This window comes from Macrosteles quadrilineatus, unplaced genomic scaffold, assembly GCF_028750875.1.
Source record: "Macrosteles quadrilineatus isolate MER2022 unplaced genomic scaffold, UCM_ALF_1.0 Scaffold_3__2_contigs__length_128488019, whole genome shotgun sequence".
Lineage (NCBI taxonomy): Eukaryota > Metazoa > Arthropoda > Insecta > Hemiptera > Cicadellidae > Macrosteles > Macrosteles quadrilineatus.
Genome location: NW_026542596.1, coordinates 122,174,945 through 122,196,914, shown reverse-complemented (window position 1 = coordinate 122,196,914; position 21,970 = coordinate 122,174,945). Strand labels below are relative to the sequence as shown.

The 21,970-nt window shown below is 34.5% G+C and overlaps 2 protein-coding genes across 2 annotated transcripts; one reads left to right on the top strand and one right to left on the bottom strand.

The window, feature by feature from the left end:
* Nucleotides 1-204: 204 nt before the first annotated feature.
* Nucleotides 205-1,023, bottom strand: LOC128989517 (uncharacterized). Its single transcript, XM_054411415.1, has one exon. The coding sequence runs from the start codon at nt 1,021-1,023 to the stop codon at nt 205-207; it is 819 nt and encodes a 272-aa protein (XP_054267390.1).
* A 312-nt stretch (nt 1,024-1,335) lies between these two features.
* Nucleotides 1,336-21,551, top strand: LOC128989516 (fatty-acid amide hydrolase 2-like). The gene is made up of 13 exons (XM_054411414.1): nt 1,336-1,349; nt 2,248-2,395; nt 8,916-9,095; nt 10,289-10,402; nt 11,040-11,145; nt 12,489-12,703; nt 14,439-14,550; nt 15,428-15,591; nt 16,493-16,633; nt 17,145-17,249; nt 18,528-18,698; nt 19,326-19,508; nt 21,154-21,551. The coding sequence occupies exons 1-13, from the start codon at nt 1,336-1,338 to the stop codon at nt 21,268-21,270; spliced, it is 1,770 nt and encodes a 589-aa protein (XP_054267389.1). The 3' UTR covers nt 21,271-21,551.
* Nucleotides 21,552-21,970: the final 419 nt, after the last annotated feature.

Genomic DNA, 21,970 nt, shown 5'->3' with positions numbered 1-21,970 from the left:
GGCAAAGATACAAGACCATACGTCGTAATCTCAGTATTATTAGCTGCATATAGAGTATAGTCAGTCTTAGGTCTTTTTTATCTAACATATTACGAGGGTAGACGCATACATCAGCTCCCGTGTCAACTAGAAATTGTTGTTTGGTTACCTTATCGGTGACAAATAGGCGACGGGAACATGTGAGGTCGGAGTCGCTCGTCGCCATTAGAGACTCCCTGGGTCGTTTCCCGATCTGCTTCCTTTGAATCTGCAAGGGTCGGTGCACTTCGTTGCTGCGTCGCCGAACCGCCAGTGATACCAACAGACGTCATGGCGATCAAATCGATTCTTGGAGCATTGCCATGATTGTCTACGTGGATATGTGTCTGATGTCTTGTGGAATTTTGGACGTCTCATGTCTTCTTTGATTCCTGCTATTTCTTGTTGAAATTTTTCTGTTACTTCTCTAGATGTCAACGTGGTTGTAAAGCGTTCCATCATTTCTTCCATCGGGGTTGATAAGGACGCCTCCGATACTTGATGGTGAGGACTGACTTCATGGACAGCATCCGCAAGCTCCGCCAGTGTATCGAGGTCTGCAGCCTTTTGTGTTACCAAGATGGCTTGTGTTGCTGAAGGAAGACGGCTAAGCCATTGAAACTTCAGTAGTGGATCAGGTATCATGGTTCCGGCTAGAGTACGCATGTGCCTCAGGAACTGTGATGGTTTCCGATCACCTAACTCTTCTCGTTCCAAAAGTTGTTTCGTCTTCTGTTCCTGGGTCAAGGTAAACCGTTTTATAAATTCTTTTTTTAATTTGTTGTACTTTTCTTCTGCTGGAGGGTTGGTGAGGATATCCCTCACTTCCGCTGCGTATTTCGCATCTAGGTTACCGCAGACGTAATAGAACTTAGTTTCGTCGACCGTGATCCCCGCTAGAGAAAACTGGGTTTCGATTTGTGCAAACCACAATTCTGGATCTGAGTGCCAGAAAGGAGGGATCTTGACTTGAATTCTGTGTACTGATTGTTCTCCGTTTGACATTTCGGATCGCGTCGGGGTCACCAATTGAGGTTGTGAACTCACAAATGCTAGACAAGAGTAAAAATACGTGTATTTAGTAAAAAGTTTAAGTGAACAACAATAATTGAATGAATTAGTAAACAAATAAATATCATCTGTTAAAATGCTAACTTATTTTCAAGCATACACGGATTACGTGCATAGTAAAAGCACGCTGTTTTGTGCTGTTTGGTTGGAGTACTGGTGTGCGCAAAAGTAAAAACTGTGCGCTAAAGTAAGGCTTTCTGTACAAGGAGCCCACTTTGTCGGGTGACTGTTGGAAAAAACTGTTCCATGTCCCTCGTATGGTAAAACTTGAACTGAACAAGTCTTAGCACACGATGAAGAGCAATGTGTCATGTACAATGAGCAATACATAATGAAGAGCAAGTCTAATCACAACGTGGCTTATTTACGTAAATTAAAGTCGAATTTACGTACGAATTAAAACTGAATATACTCGAGTTGATTTGAAAGGAATTTGTACTATAAGCGAATGTATTTTAGAGGGTTTACAATACGTTTAGCGGATTTTATACATTTCAACTGGTTATACTTATTACTATTACAATGCAACGCAACATTTAAAACAAACATTTTACTATGTAGTGATCGTGCTTACTAAACTGTAGTTAATTGAAAAAAAAAATCCACTTAACACTTAAAAACTGTTTAAACAATAATTGTATAAACATTATTAATTTGAAAATTATTATGAACTAAAGTTTAAAAATAATTACCGGCTCTATATTGCCTAAAAAATCAGTCCGTCAAAAAGTATGAAATAAAGCCCTTTATACTTTGCCTAGTAATGGAATGACTATATTTCAGTTGTAAAGCACAAGTTTTTAGGACAATCTCATATTACTTTGTCCTACACAACTGTGGGCATTCTGAATGACAGGCATCATATACAATACCTAGTCAAAGTGTATACTTTGTGTATATCTTCACCGGTGGAATTTTAAACGGTTTTTTGTAAGTGAACGGGCCAAACCCTGGTGTTGTATGAAACGATATTAACATTATTGTACTATTTCATACTTTGCCTAAAAGATCTAGACACTGTAGAATGTCTAGTCTTGCTATAAAATGCCTGGATCTTATACTTTGCTGGTAACATACACTTTATTATTCTGATTAGATAACAAGTAGTCTGTTATGAATTATTCTCTGGTTGCTTTATCCGCTTGTGTATTTGTCTAGGTCTAGGGCAAGGCTAGACACTGACATTGACACTGAAGTGTCTCCCCTCTTTCTCCCTCATCCTCTCTCTTTTTCCCTCTCTTGTCAGTTTCTCAGTTTCTCCTGTGAGCTGTTCACTGTTGAGCTCGGAAGTAGAACATCACACAAGGTAAGAAGCATTCACATCAGGGTTCATTGCTACTTTCACATTGTTTATGAATTATTTGGCGTTACGTTTGCATCCCTGTAATCTTGGGTGGTTTTCGAATTTTGTGGTAGTTTATTTATACAAGCAAAAGTTGAAGTAAGGATTGGGAAAAATAGGATTTAGTATCACTAACTAAGTAGTCACTACTATACACATTAGTATCACTAATGTGGCTTGATTAGATCATGAATTAGATGACTGGTATTTTGCTGGTATTTTCAAATATATAAAAGGCAAAGCCCTCACTGACTGACTCACTCACTCACTCACTCATCACTAATTCTCCCACTTCCCAATTACCTAGGAGGCTGAAATTTGGTACACTGATTCTTTAGGCATTAAATAGGAAAACTAAGCTGTTTTTATTCTGATCGGACTCTCGGGCTCCACCCCAGTGGCTCTGGAGTTTCCCATGTTAACCTTATGATTTTTCATATTTAAAAGGAATTAATGAATCTTAACAGCTGTTTCAATTAAACAAGTTGGTTCTGTTTTAAAGGTACAAGGATTACCAACAAGGTGCAGCACTATTATTTTTTTAAATTTATGACACAGCTAATTTGCAACCAAAAGTTGAGTGAGCGTAGCGAACGAACTTCAACCCGGACGTGATTGAGCCATGCGAACGAGCTCATCTTGGAAATTAAGAAGTTTGACGGGGCAAAGCCCGCGGGTACAGCTAGTTTTCAATAATCATCAAAGTACTGAAAAGTATAATTGAATTTTTTTCCCATAACCCTTACTCAGAGTTTGATAATTATGTTGTCAATGGGTTAAGTGATATTTTTGCAGAATTTCAAAAATGCTGTCCCATAGGAGTACACAAGATTTACATTTAACTTTTTCAACATTCCATGCCTGCTTCATGAGACAGTGTTTATGCAACAACAACAACAGTTTTGAAACTTAACTAAATTAATAATACTTTTATTGCTCAAGCAATAATTTTTACTTATTTACTTGTACAAGTATCAAAACTACACTAAACAAATTACCTGATTTGCCGGTAAACAACATATTGCATATCGCATATTGCATATCATAATTACCATCCTCTTGACCGTTGACCATTTCTGCATAGGTCGCTTCAATAATGATACAAATATCATAAAACTTACAGATAAAAAAAATACTTCAACATATAATAATTAATTAACTAATAATTGACTTGAGTGTCAGGCGGCATAAAAATATTAAAAATTAACTGAGCATCAAAGTAATCGTCCAAGGAATAAAAGCTCTGTTGGCAACACCACGACTTTAACTTCGGTGTATCATCTGCAATATTCCACCATCAATTTATTCCTATAAATTTTATGAAGCGGAAATTTAAACAAAATGTTTGAAATACCTACTTATTAAATTTTGTAAAGTTATAAATTTTTTTGTTCATAAACGGTCAAACGTTTAAACATCTTTGTGGGACACTCTGTATATATTTTCTCTTCAATTTAAGCTGAGGTAGGTATTAGTATAGTTGGCATGTCATAAACATTGATTAAGTATCACTTCTCATTGGTAAAGTGATCTAATTTGTATAGTTTTGATATAAAATGTTAATGAAGACTTTTGTTATTGACTAAGATAAAATATTTGTACATTTTTTAATGTTTTGCAAATGTTTTTTTATTGAATTCTATAAATTCTGTTATTTAGTTTTAAGTTTGACATTATCTTTCTTTTCAGTTAGTCTATGCAATGATAAGTTTCTTAAATGTATACAATTATTTTTATTACCTCTAAGGCCTATAACATTCTTTTTAAGACCGTTATTTAATTTTAAGAGAAGACATTTGATAATATTATAACAATAATGACAAAGCAGCTGTACATTTAGCAATAAGCTCTGTGTGTTATGTGCTAATAAACATGATTTGATTTGTTTTTTATATACAGGACTAGCAGAGTACCCGTCCTTCGTACGGGGTTGGAATATAAGTATAAAATGCTTATTTCAGTTATACTCAAGCTTTGCGTTTGCAATAAGGGAGGACACAGTTTGATAAAATTAGCTTTTTTAAATTTACAGTATTCTATAGTATTACACATCTACCATTGCCATAATGTTCTACCACTTCACCTAAACAATAGAGAAAAATAAATCATCAACAATACGCAAAATATCACAAATTATTCAAGACATGAAAAACATAAACATAGTTATGTTATGCAAACAATCCTACTTTGACAGTTCTCATTGCGAATCACAGTTATTTGTTACTGCTTAGTTCAAATTAGCTGTTTTCAGAAATACAACAAAATATAGTGCTGCACCCTGTTAGTAAATCTTATAACTTTTTAATGCTTTTCCATATCATAGAACCAACTTTTTTAGTTGAAACAGCTGACTAAATTCTTTAATTTCCTTTAAATATGAATACTCATAAGGTTAACATGGGGAATTACAGAGCCACTGGGGCGGAGCCCGAAAGAATTTTTGAGATAAGAATATGCCTATATGTTAATCGGGAATGTAAGCTATCATCATGCCAAAGTTCAGCCCAATCCGTCCAGTGGTTGATGCGTGATTGAACTTCAAACACACAAACTTTCACATTTATAATATTAGTAAGATTGGCAGTACTGTTTTTTTATATACCAGATAACTTAATACTGGTAAAAGGTATTACAGTATACTCAACTTTGAGCGACACTCATAAAATGAAGTCAAAATATTTACACTAAAAACATTTGCCATAAACATATTAGAACTGGTCATTTTATTAGGGAATTTTAAGACTCAAAATAAGTTGGATGAATCATGAATCATTAGGATTATCCCACAACGAGAGTAAACAATCAAATAACTGGCAAAACAACATGACATTTGTTTTTTTATTATGTACAAAATACTGTCCATCTTCACATGATACATATTGAAAAAAATATTGTAGGGTATGGATTTAAAAATGTCAAGAGAAGTGTCGTAATGCTTGCATAATGCATATAGTGTTGTGTTTTTATGTTTAGTTTTTATGGTAAGTTACTCTGTTAAACATTTAACACTACTCCATGGCAAACTTCCAGTGAAACTGGACCACCATAGCTCAACCTACCACTCACACTTTAAACATGTGTTCTGCACTTCTAATAATTTATTCTGTCAGATTATTTTTCAAACTCAACAGGAAGCAGTAGTTAATTTGACAGAATAACAATAAGGAAGCAAGGAAAGATGAGTTTGTAAGGAAGTGTAAAAGAAAATGCAAAAACAAAACAGTAATCACCCAATACAGCCCTAGGGATAGAAACTTGGCATAAGTGGTGAAGAAGATGATATTTACTGTGGAATTTGATGGACAAGATGGTTATGTTATTTACAATGATTGTATAAGATTATTTGCTATTAAATAGCTATTGAAAATTCTATATTGAGAAATCAACATAATCATGGAACTGGATCTCTAAACCTTGTCACAAACACAGCTTACCAACCGTTTTATTGTAAAAATAACACATTTGACATTTGATTTTTCAAGATAAGAGTGTTTTGAACATTCTGTTACAACCTTGCTGTCAAACTTTAGTTTTGATTAGAGAAACATATTAATAATAAACATTTAAGTAGCCTACTACTAAAATGTGATTTCAAACAATGATGAGTAATTACTTGCACCTTTTAGCGAATTTCTCAATTAGGGAATAAGCTATTACCGTAGTACTCATGGTAAGACCTGAACCTGGGACCGATTTACTTTTTCCTTTTGAGGTCCCTAGAGGCCAAAAACACCATCTGTTCATATTTATATAAACAAATTCATATTAATTAGTGTAAATAGGTATATATTTGTACATTAGCACAATAACTCGAGATAACTAATCTAAATATATAAAAGGCAAAGCCCTCACTGACTGACTGACTCACTCACTCACTCACTCATCACTAATTCTCCCACTTCCCATTTACCTAGGAGGCTGAAATTCGGTACACTGATTCTTTGGCATTAAATAGGAAAACTAAGTTAATACACCAATACATTGTACTTCTAGAAAGTATTGTTTTCCTCATAATGTTTGAGTTTTGAGAAAAAACCCCATGGCTGTAAAGATTATGATTAAAAATTTAATGCAACTATTGTGATTTTCCTAATAAATTTCATTCTTTCACTATTTACCTTCGGTTTGATGACAAGCTAATGGGAGAAAGTATGTGTCAGATTGCCGATACAGTTTATTTTAATTTTACATATTAAATATTAGATAATATTGATAATTTACATTATAATTATTATTTCTCACAGTAAAGCAATTTTCACAATCAAGAAAGTAATTTAATAACAATAGTTCAGAGTAGAAAGAAAGAGTACCCTGTATAGATATTAACTAATATTTCTTTAATCCATTTTCTAATCTTCATTAATTTCATAATCCTCATTCATTGGTAATTGGCAAGATGTGAACCTATAACAAAAGTCCTGAACTGTAACCAGTCACTAGATAACCATGACTTTGATCTTTACATTACATACCAAATTCTATCAGCATATAATTTTTCCTATAAGGCTAAGACAGCCTTGTGGTTATAGTATCCTTTGTCTGCAGGATTCCAAAATCCCTTGTAAATTTATTGCAATCAGAGAAAACATCCTCCTAATCAAGATAGTTTTCACATGTCTCTCACCATTCACCATTTCAGTGCAAAATATTTTCCCATTCTCAAGATTAGCTTTATCAGTAGGCCTGGTAGATTAATGGATTCTAAATTTGCTATCTTTAAGCCTTGATAACTCGTTTGTTTATTTACTTGCCTAAAATCCAAAGTGGTGAATTTTGTCTGCAGTCTACCTCATAAGAGAAAATATAACTATATGCATCCTGCCATCTCGATTCTGTCCATACAAATTAACTATACAGGGTTAGTAAAAAGTGTGGAGACCCCTTGTTATTTTTTTAACAGCCCATACTAGAAAAACTAAACTCGGCACACCATTATGGCATGTTATGAAGTACTTTTTGGGAATAGCCGCCACTTGGTGTTCATCCCCAAAATGGGGGATTTTGGGGGAAACTCAAATATTTAAAATACAAAGACCCATCGAGTGACCCCTCCTTTTGAAGGTCCTGGTAAAAGAAAATCAACAACGCAAATTAGAGGCCTCTATCTCAGTTCAGTAAAAAATGGCAGCAAATTGAAATTCTCATAAGTTCCCAAACCCAAAATGGGGGATTTTGGGGGAAACTCAATTTTTTTTAATGATAATCCCCATCGAGTGACCCCTCATTTTAAAGGTCATTATAAAAGAAAACTAACAATGCAAAATATAGGTCTCTATCTTAACACAGTAAAATATGGCAGCCAATTGAATATAAAATTGCAAGTTATTACCGATTTCTAAAGATTTCAATCAGCTTCCATTTTTTATTGGATTGAGATAGAAACCTCTAGTTTGCGTTGTTAGTTTTCTTTTACCAGGACCTTCAAAATAAGGGGTCACTTGATGGGGCTTATCGTTTAAAACTTTTGAGTTTCCCCCAAAATCCCCCATTTTGGGTTTGGTAAGCAAGTGGCTATTAGGCTTAAAAAGTACTTCATAACATGCCAAAAAGGTGTGTAGAGTTTAGTTTTCCTAGTGTGAGCCGCTACAAAATTTACAGGGGGTCTCCAGACTTGGAAAGCTGTAAGTTTAATTTAACTTCTGAGAATTTCAATTGGCTGCCATTTTTTACTGGATTGAGATAAAGACCTCTAGTTTGCGTTGTTGGTCTATTTTTATCAGGACCTTCAAAATGAGGGGCCACTCGATGGGTCTTTGTATTTGAAATTTTTAAGTTTCCCCCAAAATCCCCCATTTTGGGGATGTACACCAAGTGACGGTTATGCCCAAAAAGTACTTCATAAGATGTCATAAAGGTGTGCCGAGTTTAGTTTTTCTAGTATGGGCCGTTAAAAAAATAACAGGGGGTCTCCACACTTTTTACGAACCCTGTATATACATTCACTTGACAATACAGTCTCTCAAACATTAAAAACGTTGTTTTTGTTACACTTGATTTTTTTTAGTTTGTGTGTTTGAACTACACAGTACCAATTTTAATTGATTTAACAGAACATTTTGATTTAATAAATATCCTTAGAATTTTAGGAAAAAGATCTCTCATTCTTTGCCTTTAGAAAAAATTTATTGTTTTTTTTAAATGTAACAGAAAATACAGTTTTACAGTAATTATATGTTCTATATGTTTTGCAGTAACTATAAACGTCTTTCCAATTGAATGACATATTGAATATCAAAGAAGATTTCCAACCTGGGAAAAATCAGTAAAAAGCTGTTGAAAATAATCGCAAATGATTTAAGCAAAATTGTGAGTACTTACCAGGATTCTTCATATGTAATATGAACTTTTGTGAACATGTATTGTAACTACTCCGGTGTGGAAGCTGTTTTAGTCAGACAACATTGCTACTGCTCAAGGAACTTTTCTAAAAAAATAAAAAATAATAATAGAGTTGTTATTTATAAAAAATTAAATATTGTTACAGATGTGGGCTCCATGGCAGCAATGGCTGGTGTGGTTAGCCATTCGTCCTGTTGTCGCCGTGTTCTGGACGTTGTCTCACATCTTGTGTATATTTCACCGAAGAAATCCGCTACCTCCAGTCTCCAGCCAGTTGTTGCTCTACAGTGCGTCCGATCTCGCCCGGATGGTCAGGAGTAGAAAGGTAAAGATTGAAAAAGCTTAAGTGGATATCGACGAGGCATGGTATGTTTTTTTTCCTCTCGTATCTACGCCAGTGGCATTTTTGCAATTAATTCAAACACTTTTAAGGGAAAGCGGTCCAAACCCATTCAAGTTTTGTGAAAAGATTTTTAACTTTCAGGCATCTTAAAAAACAAGGTGATTTTTTCCAAACAACCCAAATTACAAATACAGAGAGTGACTGTTTAGGGACATAGTAAGCTGATAACTTGGCACCCCTGATTATTTTACTTCATTACCTGATAAGGATTGTTTCATTAATTGATATCTACACGATTTAGAATTATTTGGAATTCTTATGAATAAGAATCAGCATGGTTTTTTTACAAAACCCATAAGAATAATAGACTTCTGGGGAAAAAGTAAGTATTGTGCTGTATTAATTTATCTTTAAATTTATCATATTCTGTAGGCTTTTTGATTCACTAGGTACTGGAGTCTCACCTGGAAACTGAATTGCAAACCTTTCTTGATTTATAACAAACTGTACCATATTGTACAATATTTCCACAAATTTAAAGTCGAGTTGAGCAAGACATGTGGCAAGGCAAGGATGGCTTCAGAAATAAGAAGAATATTTTATTTTATTCAAACAATGTAAATTTTAAGTTGCATTGCAAAGTAGGAGCAAGCGGTACAAAACAATTGACCTTGAATGTGTTCTTCTATACAATTATATAAGCTTTGAGCTTGCGAAAATATAATATTGTGGGTTATTTACAATAAATTCCAAATAACACTAAACAGACAACAATGCAACACTGCTAATCAGCTGATCTACAATGAGGTAAATAATAGAGCAGGATTGCCTACCTGTGAGCTTGTTTGTCTCTAACAGAGACTCTCTATATTTGTAATTAATTTTGGTTGCATTTTATAAAAAACACCCAGTTGTTTAGTTGTCAGCTGAACTGCAGCGTAATAATTTCCAAAACTATAATTTTCATTTAAAAAATGGAAATAAATATCTATATATGTCCCAAAATATGAAAACACTTTGGAATCTCCAGGTATGGGTCGCCTTAATGTCTCACATAAGTTTCTTAAGGCATAAGTTTAGCTTGCATGAAGTAAGCTTAACTTAACAAGAAAACATAAAAGTATGAAGTTTATGCATGTTATATTGTTACATTGCTGTATGTTACATTGTTTCAGGTCCATTGCCAAGATATAATACAAGCATATGTAACCAGAATAAAGGAGGTGAACCCCATCATCAATGCAGTGGTGCAGTCTAGGTTTGACCAGGCATTGGAGGAGGCTAAGAAGGTACAATATAATAGCCTACACATAGGTAACAATAATATAGGCATCGGTACAATATAATATATGTTTTAACTATACAGCCTCCAAGTTTCATTCACAAGTATCTGTTTTTCATCCTTGTTTTTATTACATTTTGTTTTATATCTAAATCCACACACTTATTTAGCTTATTTTCTCCCTATTCGGATCACAATATTATGACTACAGTTATTATACGGATAATGTTATATCCTCACTTAACTTAGGTACCGGTATCAGTAAAACTAAACAATAATAATTCTATAAACATTGTAAAAGGGAGTTTAAATCTTACATCCACCATTCCATGCCTCCCAAAATGTTCATGCAATACTTCTGGTTGATAATTTTACTTTGGGTTTATTGGTTTATTGAACATATTTGTTATTTCAACATTCAGTCAACGATGATCACCAGATTTTCAATCATCACAAACAAAACAAACTCACTTTGAAATAAACGTATAATTCGTATAGTTCATGGATAAAATAACATCACCAACATAACCAGTAACAAATACAGCTGATAAAGTACCGTAGTTAAGGATTTAATCGGAGGAGGAGGACATTTGGATTTGGAATTCTAAAACAAATTGTAATAACAGATTCCTTTATTTGTACAGATTGACGCCATGTTGGCAGAGACGTTATGTACTGAGGAAGAATTAGCCAGGGACAAGCCATTGCTGGGAGTACCTATAACAATCAAGGAGAGTATACCAGTCAAAGGTATGAATGTGCTTGTGCTATGATTGTTCCATCATGAATTAGATACCGTTACAAGAAACATACATAGTTAGTACCTTTCACCATATATATCTACTAATGTGAATTAAGTATCTCATCCCCATGATGACATTTTTGCCAGTTTCAGATCAATAAGGGTTTATGCAAGACTGACGATAAATTTGCAAGTGTAGACCAGCCTTTCATTATAATATCTCCTGAAAAATTTACGAATAGCTATAAGTTAGATTGCGCTACACACTAAATACGATTAACAAAAAAAATAATTAATTGAGGGTTAACTTATTGCAAAAGATAGAATCTTTTTACCTCACCAACTATCATCTGAAGACATAATTAAAAGAGAAGGAGGATAACATGTTTAACCATTGTGCTATATTTTTTTTATTATGTATGTACTGTATTTGTAAACACTTGAACTCAGAAGAACTTCTTCATCTGAAAGTGAATTTGTTGCTAAATTCTCTACACAGATTACAGATTACATTCTGCTGGTCATGAATTCTAGACCTCTCACACTGTTTATTTTCCACCGCATATAACAAGCACCCGAGCTGGAGGTTTATAGCTGTTTAAAATTCAATTACCTCTTACTGTCAGATGATCTGCATTTCTAACAACAGAGATCAGAACAAACCAACATTATAAATACCCCTGCTACAGTGATCCTGCAGATTAAGTGAATTTCCATTTGCTTGATCAGATTTTCTTTGATCAAAATATTCATAAACATGCTACTGTGCATCAATTTACTTACTCTTCATGTAAATTTTTATAGAAATTTCTTTGCAAACATTATTTATACTTTAAAACAACGCTTCAACAAATTATTTTCCCTACAGACACCCGACAAAGTGGGCTTCCTTGCACAGATTATAGTACAGAAAGCCATACTTTGGCGCACAGTTTTTTTCTTTGCCGCACACCAGTATTCCAACCAAACAACACAAATTAACAGCATACTTTTATTATACACGTAATCCGTGTATGCTTGAAAATAAGTTGGCAACACTTAAAAATATTACGACTACGATCAGCTGGTGCAGCATTTCCCATTTCGTTCAATGTTTGGATTTAACCTAATCTAAAAACGTATTGTACAGTGTTTGAAAGACTAATTATTTATATGCTTTATAGTAACTGTAGGAAAAATATAATGTGTAACACGAGTGAGTCAAAAACCAAACCTACCTATTTTTTGTTGCCTATTGTTTTAGAAGTGCGGTCATGCTGGTTCGCATACTAGTTATTTACTATGAGACTTACGGTAATAGTGTTTTCCCTATATGGGAGATTTGCTAATAGAGGCTGACGTATGTGTGTAGGTATGAGCAACAACGCTGGTGTACCCAACAGGTCCAGAGTTGCTAAAGAAGACTCTGATGCGGTGGCTAGACTGAGGACTAGAGGAGCCGTAGTTCTCGTTGTGTCCAACACGCCAGAGTTGTGTCTGAGCTGGGAGACATACAACCCTGTTACGGGGAGGACCAACAACCCTTACAACACTGCGAGAACATCCGGGGGCTCCTCAGGTGGAGAGGTTTGAACAATTTGTTCTTGGTTCTTGGTTTTGGTTTGGTTCTTTGGTTGGATTCATTCTTTGTAAGGATCATTACAAGTCCCGTGATTGTCTACATGGAGACATGTGGTGTCTGTTCTCTACTGTTTTATAGAATTGTTTCTTTAGACCTTCAAAATTAAACACCAATAGTGATCTTGCCGTTCTTGCATTTGAAATTCCCTGACAAGAGTTAAGATGTCGTCCAATGACAAAAGGAAGTCTACTTCTGTTATTTGTATTCAGTCAATTAAAAAATAACTTTATTAGCATTCACAGTAACACATTTAATGGAACATTCCAGCAAAATTTTCCATTTTATCTTTGACATGAGCAAACTCGGATTTTACTAATTGCATTGTTTCCCCAACACAATAACAAAAACAACAATTAGATGTTGTATGACATCATCTCACAGAAATATATGAAATAATCGTTATCGTATTAGTTAAAGCTTTCTCAAATAAATTAATTAGTGAATAGAGTAAATAAACAACACATGAATGATTCCACAAACTACATTAGATGGGTTTTGTACTGTACCTTATTTATTTGTGATATGTTGACAGAATCTTGCTCTATTTTTATTCTAAATGTGATTTTTAATTTGCATTTTAGTACTAGGTTAAGCATAAATAACACTCACAAACTGACAAACTTCAAATAATTTACCAAAACAAGCTTTGTCCCTTAAAATTAGTAGTTTGTACAGTACAATCCTTATTTTTTGGAAAAAATGGGACAACAATAAACCCATTATGTGTAAATTTAATATATTATTGTAGTATACCATTGACTTTTGTATAGGTACTGAAATAGACATCCCATCTATATGGACCAGTGGTACGCAATTCTTTTTTTGATAAAGAAAAACATAGATGAATGAGGCTGCCACGATTGTGCTAGTGACTAAAACTCTATTTTATTCGTTGTCTTTTGTTACCACTGAGATAGTTGATGTTATATGAAAGAAAGTTACAATAAGTCATCCTATTAGTTTACCTTGGTAAAAAAATCTGCATATGCGAAATGCGATATAAATAAGGAAGAACTTATGTAAGCGCAATCTATCATTGCCTCACTTCAACTTCGTCCAATTTGGTCAAAATATTAACGACAACTTTAATCAAACAACTCAATGAGTCAATTACTGTAATAAGTAGTAAAAACAAAGTGAGTAGTGGTATGTGCGAATCATACACAGAGAAACGTCAAATCCATACAAAGTTTTTATCAAGCAGATTCGAAGATAATCTAGTGTTATGTATTTGTAATGTTTATCTTCTTAAAGGCCTAACATTTTATCTTTACTCTATCCTCCTAATAAATAGCATTTAGATAAAATAAAGTATTGTTTTCGTCAACATTTTTTATTTTTGGGTGGAAACTTGTTTTGGAAATTCCTTCTAAACCCAAAAAAAAGGGGTTTTCAAAGTGATGTCTGTATTTACTTCAACAGTTTTTGCAATTTTTATGATTTTAACAAAACTTATAACATTTAATAAAATCCACACCTGTAATCCATTTTTCATGAAATTTGGCATGTACTTATTAAGGTATCTTTCAGCACTCTTTCTCCCTTTAAGTTACCTATTGTAATTGTTTTGAATTTTTTGCCCGTGAAAGTAGTTAGGATGTTTAATTTTAATGTCAAGCTAATATATTAAAGTATGTGTCAGTTTGCTGACCGTTTATTTATTTATGCTACTGTTTGCAGGGAGCCCTGCTGGGTTCAGCTGCCTCAGTTATTGGTTTGGGTTCTGACATCGGAGGTTCAGGTCGGGTTCCAGCCAGTTTCTGTGGAGTGTTCGGCCACAAACCTTCCTCAGGTAAAATTAAGTAAAGGATCAATTTTATTTAAATTTCTTGTAGATTTTAATATTAGGTTTACCTATATTTGGTTTAAAAAGCTGTACTGTATAACTCACTGTACCTATCTGAGATTTGTTAAGATTCTCCTCAGGATTTGTGTTTATAGCACCTATTTTTCACTCTTGTCCACGGAGGTCCTGACATGAGTCAAGGATTATTTGTATTTGAATTTTTAAATGGTTGTGCTTAATATTTTTTTAAATTTTTTTTGTGAATACAGGTGATATCTAGGAGTTTGCTTCACTTTCTATGAGTGAAGCAAATGCTCCGCTGGCTTGTTTCTTGCTCTGATCATCCAGCTTTTTTCGTTCATACTAAACCATTGCCCAACATCTGATATGAAAAATGAGCGGTACTTATAATTTTTCTACTGGTCGTTTAATAAGGGGTTCTAGTACTGTAACTGGCAAACAAACAAACAAATTTCTCCGCAAAAGAATTCTTAAAATTGAATGGGTACTGGTAGTAACTTTAGTAATCATAAATAAATAAATGTTTACACTATAATTTTTGCATTAAGCAAGATGGATAGATTGGATGGACAACAAAAATGATTTCACGAGATTTCACGTGAAAAAGTCCCTATTAATAGGCAAAAACTATTTTAATATGTGTTGTGTTGTGAACTTTTTGTATGCTTCCAACTACTAGTTACTCATTTTATAGTTAGGTAAGTTAGTTTATAAGTTTACCTAAGACAAAGCGTTCAGGAAAAAAAATCAATATAAAAAAAAAATTTCACAAGTAGTAGCAAAACTGCTGCGTGAGAAAGTGTTTAATAACAAACGTACTGTTTATTTTATTTAGAAAGTAAATGTTTGTATGACTTTGCAGGTTACATAAATGCCAAGGACCACATGCCTACATCTGAGGACCCCCTGTGGCCCAAAGTGTTTGTGTTTGCTCCGATGGCGAGATACTCCGAGGATTTGCCACTGTTGTACTCTTCCTGTGTAGAAGATGAGAACAGACTGAAGGAACTGAGGCTGGACGAACCTGTAAGTGTACAGCTTTGGGTCATAACATATATAACTAAAATAAACCGTATCAGCAATCTGACATATACTTTCTCCCACTAGCTTGTCAACAACCCTTAAGGTAAGTAGCAGGAGTAACTATGATTGTTTATGTGGAACACCCATCTAAATATATACTTATACAAATTTGAACAAATCGTGTTTTTGGCCTCTGGGGGACATCAAAATGAAAAAAGTAAATCGGTCCTGGACCTAGGTCTTACCATGCCACCTAATAGCTTCTTCCCTAGGGTAAATTTGTTTCCGTAATACTATAGTTATTTGTGTAACTAGTGGGCAAAGTGGCACTATGCCGCACACGAGAGAATTGTTTACGGACGAGCCGTAGGCGAGTGTGGAAAGTTTCTCGAGTGCAGCAAAGGCAGTTTGCACCCGTGTTACACATTATATTTTTCCAACAGTTACAATAACTCATGTAAATAATTAGTCTTTCAAACACTGTACAACACGTTTTTAGATTAGGTTAAATCCAAACATTGAACGAAATGGGAAATGCTGCACCAGCTGATCATAGTCGTAATATCTTTAAGTGTTACCAACTTATTTTCAAGCATATGTGGATTACGTGCATAATAAAAGCATGCTGTTTAATTTGTGTTGTTTGGTTGGAATACTGGTGTGCAACAAGGTAAAAACTATGCGCTTTAAAGTGAAAACCGTGCGCCAATGTAAGGCTTTCTGTACTTATAATCTATGCAAGGATGCCCACATTGTAAGGTTAACTGAAAAAAATCATGTATTTTCTTCAAACAGTTGAATCTTTGTATTTCATTGTTATGGTGAAAGCCTATGAAGGTAGTTCTGTGTTCTTAACTATTGTATTGTACCATGCCACACTACTTTACATTTGATCTTGTTTCAGGTAGATTTGAGGAAGGTGAAGTTTTATTACATGGACAGCGACGGTTCTAAGATAACCAGTAGTGTTTGCGGGGATGTGAAAGCAGCTCTCAACAAAACCATAGCCCATGTAGAGAACTCTCTAGGAGTGAAAGTGGAAAAGGTAAAGTAGTAAAGTGCAATGAATGATTCATTGGTTGGTTAAGTGAAACCTTGAATGTATATCTACTGTTTATCGGTAAAGTAAAGAATGTAATGGTTAAAATAAAATATGTACTTGTAGACACCGTTGAATCAGATATGAAAGTGTGTCTCCTTTGGCCCTTTTGATGTCATAGCTACAAACTGCCCAAGGTCACGCCCTGCTTTGATTATCATATGTTTGTCAACTCAACCGTATCAATAAACGTTTTACAGAACCGTCATTTTAACATTTTGTATACCAGTTCTAAAGGATGTGAGTCCAAATGAAAATCATCCTTGCTAAAATGAACGATAAACTAAAGTAAATTACGAAATTCTAGGTAAATTAAAACTCAAAGTTCTGTTTCATTCTAACTCTTTACTCTTTCTTGTCTTTAACTATGCACCTTTGTGTCTCATCTGTCTGTTGTATACTCAAAGGGTTTAATTATATGTAAGTAAAGTGATTTCTTCTTTTCTCCTCATTGCAGATGAACATAGATGAGTTCAAACACACGGCTCAACTATCCTGCATCATGCTGTTAAGGATGAAAGCATGTCACACGATATTTCAAAAGTCGGAAGATAGTATAACTGTGGGTACAAATTTATTTTTTTGAATGAAACTAAGCAATATGTTTATAGTAAAAGATATTTAAATTTTTAAAGAAAAAAGTTTCATGAGAGTGGAGCTTGTTACATAACTGTACTTATAAGTAGGAGTTGGTGATGAGCTGCTCTCAAGGAAATGTGTTTTAGCAATTGAGTTTTTATTTTTATTTTTACTCAGGGGGAGTTGAAATATTATGGCAATGCGTCTTGTAATATCTGAATGAAATATTATTGATCAAGTGGAAGGTGAATGGAAGGGTTTCACCTCAGTGTGAGACCAAGTGTTGAGTTGATTTATTTTTTTAGATATAAAATCTTGAGACTTCAATTTTTGAGGTTCAGAATTCAATTCTTGAGCTGAGTTTATACAATTAATCTCGATAGTTTGCTACTGCTGATCAAATAGTTTGAGTAAACTGATAATATTAATTGAGAGAACTTTGAGAACAACAGTTTTATTTATTCCAACAAGAAGTAAGACCAAAACAACACACAACAATAGTTGGACTCTTTAATTTAGAACATAAAAGATATATCTAACGCTCCTTTCACACTATACGGTTTGCCGTACTGATAAAAACCGTACAAAAGAAGAGAGCATGAGAGCTTTCACACTACACGGTTATGGCGGCGGCAGTAAACCATCTCACAGCCACTGAACCGGACGGTTTTTGTGCCATGGCAGTGCGTCACTGATGTATTTAGTTATAAATGCAAGCTTTCATACTACACAGTTTTTAAACGAACAGCAGCCCACCAGCAAGTGCAAATATATCAGCTTTTGCAATGTTTATTGTATACAATCTGACCTGTCAATTAGACACTGTTTATGTTATTGTGATTTTGTAAACACAACTATCTTGATGTAGAGTCAGAAACCATGTAGTGTGGAAGAAACTTTGGACACAACGTAAAATCATATTGTTTTCAACTGGGCGGCGGAGATATTGTGAAAGGAGCGTTAGAGAGACAGATCAAATAGTTTGAATGACTTAAATAGAGTAGTTACTGAACAAAGTACATGTATGTGTGTTTGTGTTAGAAGAGACATTGAGCAAAATGTAGTATACATCAGCTAATATATTTTCCCTATAAGATTAATTGACAAAATGACACAATTTAGGAATATATAGCTGTTAGACCTTCTGGTCTGCCGTTTTCCTTAATTGAATTTCATGTTGCTCTAACTCATTTCAGGTTATGAGAACTCTGTTATCTAATCCTGTTGAAACTTGCCAAGCTAATTTACTCTGTTGTTGTAGGAGTGGAAGAGTGTTTTGTGGCAGTGGATACTTTGGTTTTTATGTCTTTCACCTCATACACTTCATGCTCTTATTTATGGAGCCATGAAGAAGTGGTTTGCAGACGTATATTCGGAACAAGAGGCTTGCCGCATGGATGAGTGCAAAGATCTCATCTTTCAGAAACTAAATGTAATACTATAACTTTTATAAGCAAACAATAAGTCAATTTTTGAGAGCTGCATATTTTAAATCTGTTATTTCTGTAAACAATATTGTGGCTGTGTGATAAATCATAGCATTTAAGGGTTTGTTATGAAAAGTAACCTATTATTTAATACAACTATCATCTATGGTTCAAAAACTTAAAAGTGCAAAATGTATAGGGACTTTAAAAAAATCAGTTAATTAAAAGATGTAACAAAACCAATGTATGAAACGTGAAAAAGTGCGGTACTTCACTAGAATCCCACTACCACAATCTAATACTTTGTCGACCCGTGCTATCTTAAGTGTTGAATAAGAAAGAATGCATTTTTCTTCAACCTACTCTCTGAAGAAATCTTATATTAGCCACAAATGGTATCTATTAGCCCTTAGAGTACATCTAAGGTATATGAGTTCTATCCCATAAAAAAATTCCTTACTTAAGTGTTGAAAGCTGAATAAACTTGTACATACTCCTAACTATTCAGGCTGGTCTTTAGTAATTTTTAAATTATTACTTTTTTACGCCTCTCAATCTATTCCACAATGTTTGCACATGCCTATAGTGTCTAGTTGCAATGCTGAGTTTTGGAACAATAATGCTATTTGCAGGACTGCCTTGGAGACAATGGAGTTCTCCTGTATCCCGCATTCCCTGATCCTGCTCATCTACACATGCAGATCTACTTTAAACAGGTCAACGCTGCGTACTTGTCATTCTTCAACCTAGTAGACATGCCAGCCACAGCTTTCCCTGTCATGCTCAACAGCAAAGGACTTCCTGTTGGACTGCAGGTTGGCTAACTTGGTATTCATCATACTTGACATTTAGATATCTTCGGCGATTAATTACTCCTCTAGCTCTTTTCGGAGATAGCTGGTGTAGTGGTAGGACACGGGACTTTGGTCTCTGATGTCCCACGTTCAAATATTGCCAATCACCAATGGATTTATGTTTCATGATGGATTACCCTGGATCAAGATATTGATAGATTTAAAAAGTTTAGGTTAACTGTTGTGTTAATTGATCATTGATCCTTTTAGTGTTATAGATAACTACATCTTTTTATAGTACTGGTAAGAGCACATCCAGTGGTACATTGAGCTACGCCCCCCTGCACTACACGTGGATGGCGAATCTTAAATATCTCCTTGCATTCATGTAGACATGATCATCGTCTCCCGCGGTCATGGAAACTCGTCATCGTTGCAATATCTTGTTCAAAATCTTTGATCTTGAAGACATCATCATCATCTCTCGCGGTCATGGAAACAACGTCATTTTTGCCGCAACTGTGGTAAATTCATGGATATATTCTTCGGTTTTAAAGACATCATCTTCGTCTCCTGCAGTCACGGAAACAACGTCAAAATCATCTTTTTCCACTATTGCAGTAAAATCATGAATATATTCTTCGGTTTTGAAGACATATCATCCGTCTCCAGCGGTCACTGAAATGACATCACCTTTTTTCGCGATTGTGGTAAGCGGTGGCAGTCAGACCTCAGCGCTCCTTGGACATCGGTGCCCCCTCGAGCTGCGGGGGCTGCCGGGGTGTTATTTATGCCACTAAGCACATCTTCAGGTTATGAACATAAAAAAATTGTTATCTACAATATAATGCCACGACCCTCTACACTAGTTTGAAGTAGTGTTTAAAACGGTTCCAGGCTAGAGCCAAGCGTCTTAGGATGTGAAGGTGGTCATGAAAGAAAAATCTAGCATACAGTAGTGACGGATTTACTGCTGGCCTAGGGCTGTAGGCAAAAAGGGGCCGTAGCGTTTTGTACAAAAACATTTTTTTAAACAAAAGTTGAAAGTTTAAAGTTTACTTTATTATTAACTTACCATGATCATGGGTGACGATAATGATGTCCCCCTGTTTTTGAAGAGGTTCACGATACCACCGAGATTGCTGGTGATGATATCTATATGTGATCGCAGGAGATGTTCACTCTTTCTCTGTGATCACGGGGGACAATCTCCCTGTGATCGAGTGAGATGTTGGCAAAATAACATCCAACATCATGTGAGATATTTGGCAATAACAATAGTTGCTATATTGCTTTAGACAAATACTCTAAGAAAAACACTAAAATTATTTTAGAACAAAAGTTTTATTCCATAAAAAAACATAGGAACAATAATTAAACACGACATGTTAATATTTTTATGAGCTTAAATATATGTGTGTTTGTGTTAAAGACAGACCAAAGAAAAACAATTTTATAGGAAGAATATTTATTAGGTACAGGTATAACATAATTGGTAGATCTTCTACACTGTAGTCTTCCATAGCTTGCTTGTCTTTACGCCGTCCAAGTCCTCAATACAGTTTAAATCAATATTTTGTTTACTTTCTTTAAGAGTAATTTATGTACAACCATTTAATGGGAGATTTTCTAAAAGGATCCTAATTTGATGTGTTTCCATTTTCAGGCTGTGGCAGGTAGGGGTCAGGATCGTCTGACTTTGGCAGTCGCTCGTGAGATGGAGAAGGCATTCGGAGGATGGGTTCCTCCTACCGGGACAGATATGATGGAAGTCAAATCATGACCGGAGTAGAAATGGAATAAAATCTTGTAAATCATAAATGATGAAGCTAAGTGTTGTGAAGAACATAAACTTTACCATCATTCAAGACAACATTTTATTTATTGAAGTTTATACAACGTGAAGTGTGGCATGAAAAATATTGTGAGGCGCAATAAGTGTTAAATTGATCGCAAGTGATTTGTATTGACTAGGATGTAATTCTTGGATGATTTGCAGCAAGTTTATGAAATGACTGCCGTAAGCTAATGTGGTAGTATGTTGTAATATAGTAAAATAACAAAGTGATCATCTGTGTAGTGCAACCACATCACATTTCTAAGGCCTAAAACTTTAATGTATTTTATAAAAAAAAAAAAAAATAGTTTTACCTTTTTTAGATGCTACTGTGTTGCATCTATCAATAATAGATATAAAGACTAGCACAGTTTGATTGATGCATATTTATCCAACTAAATTAATAAATTATTGATACATGTTTCAGGATTCCCAGACTGAAAAAGTTGTTTTTATGTCAACAATCTGACCATTTTTGTATTTAACAAAGTTGTTTAATATTAATTAACTTTTTTTAGTTTCTGGATGTTGAGGGTTTTGACTACACTGTTTCGGGATATAAAGAAACTCCTCCCGTTTTCAGGTGAATAACTATTAATCCACATATACCTATATCTACCCTATCCAACCTAACTAGTAATCGGAC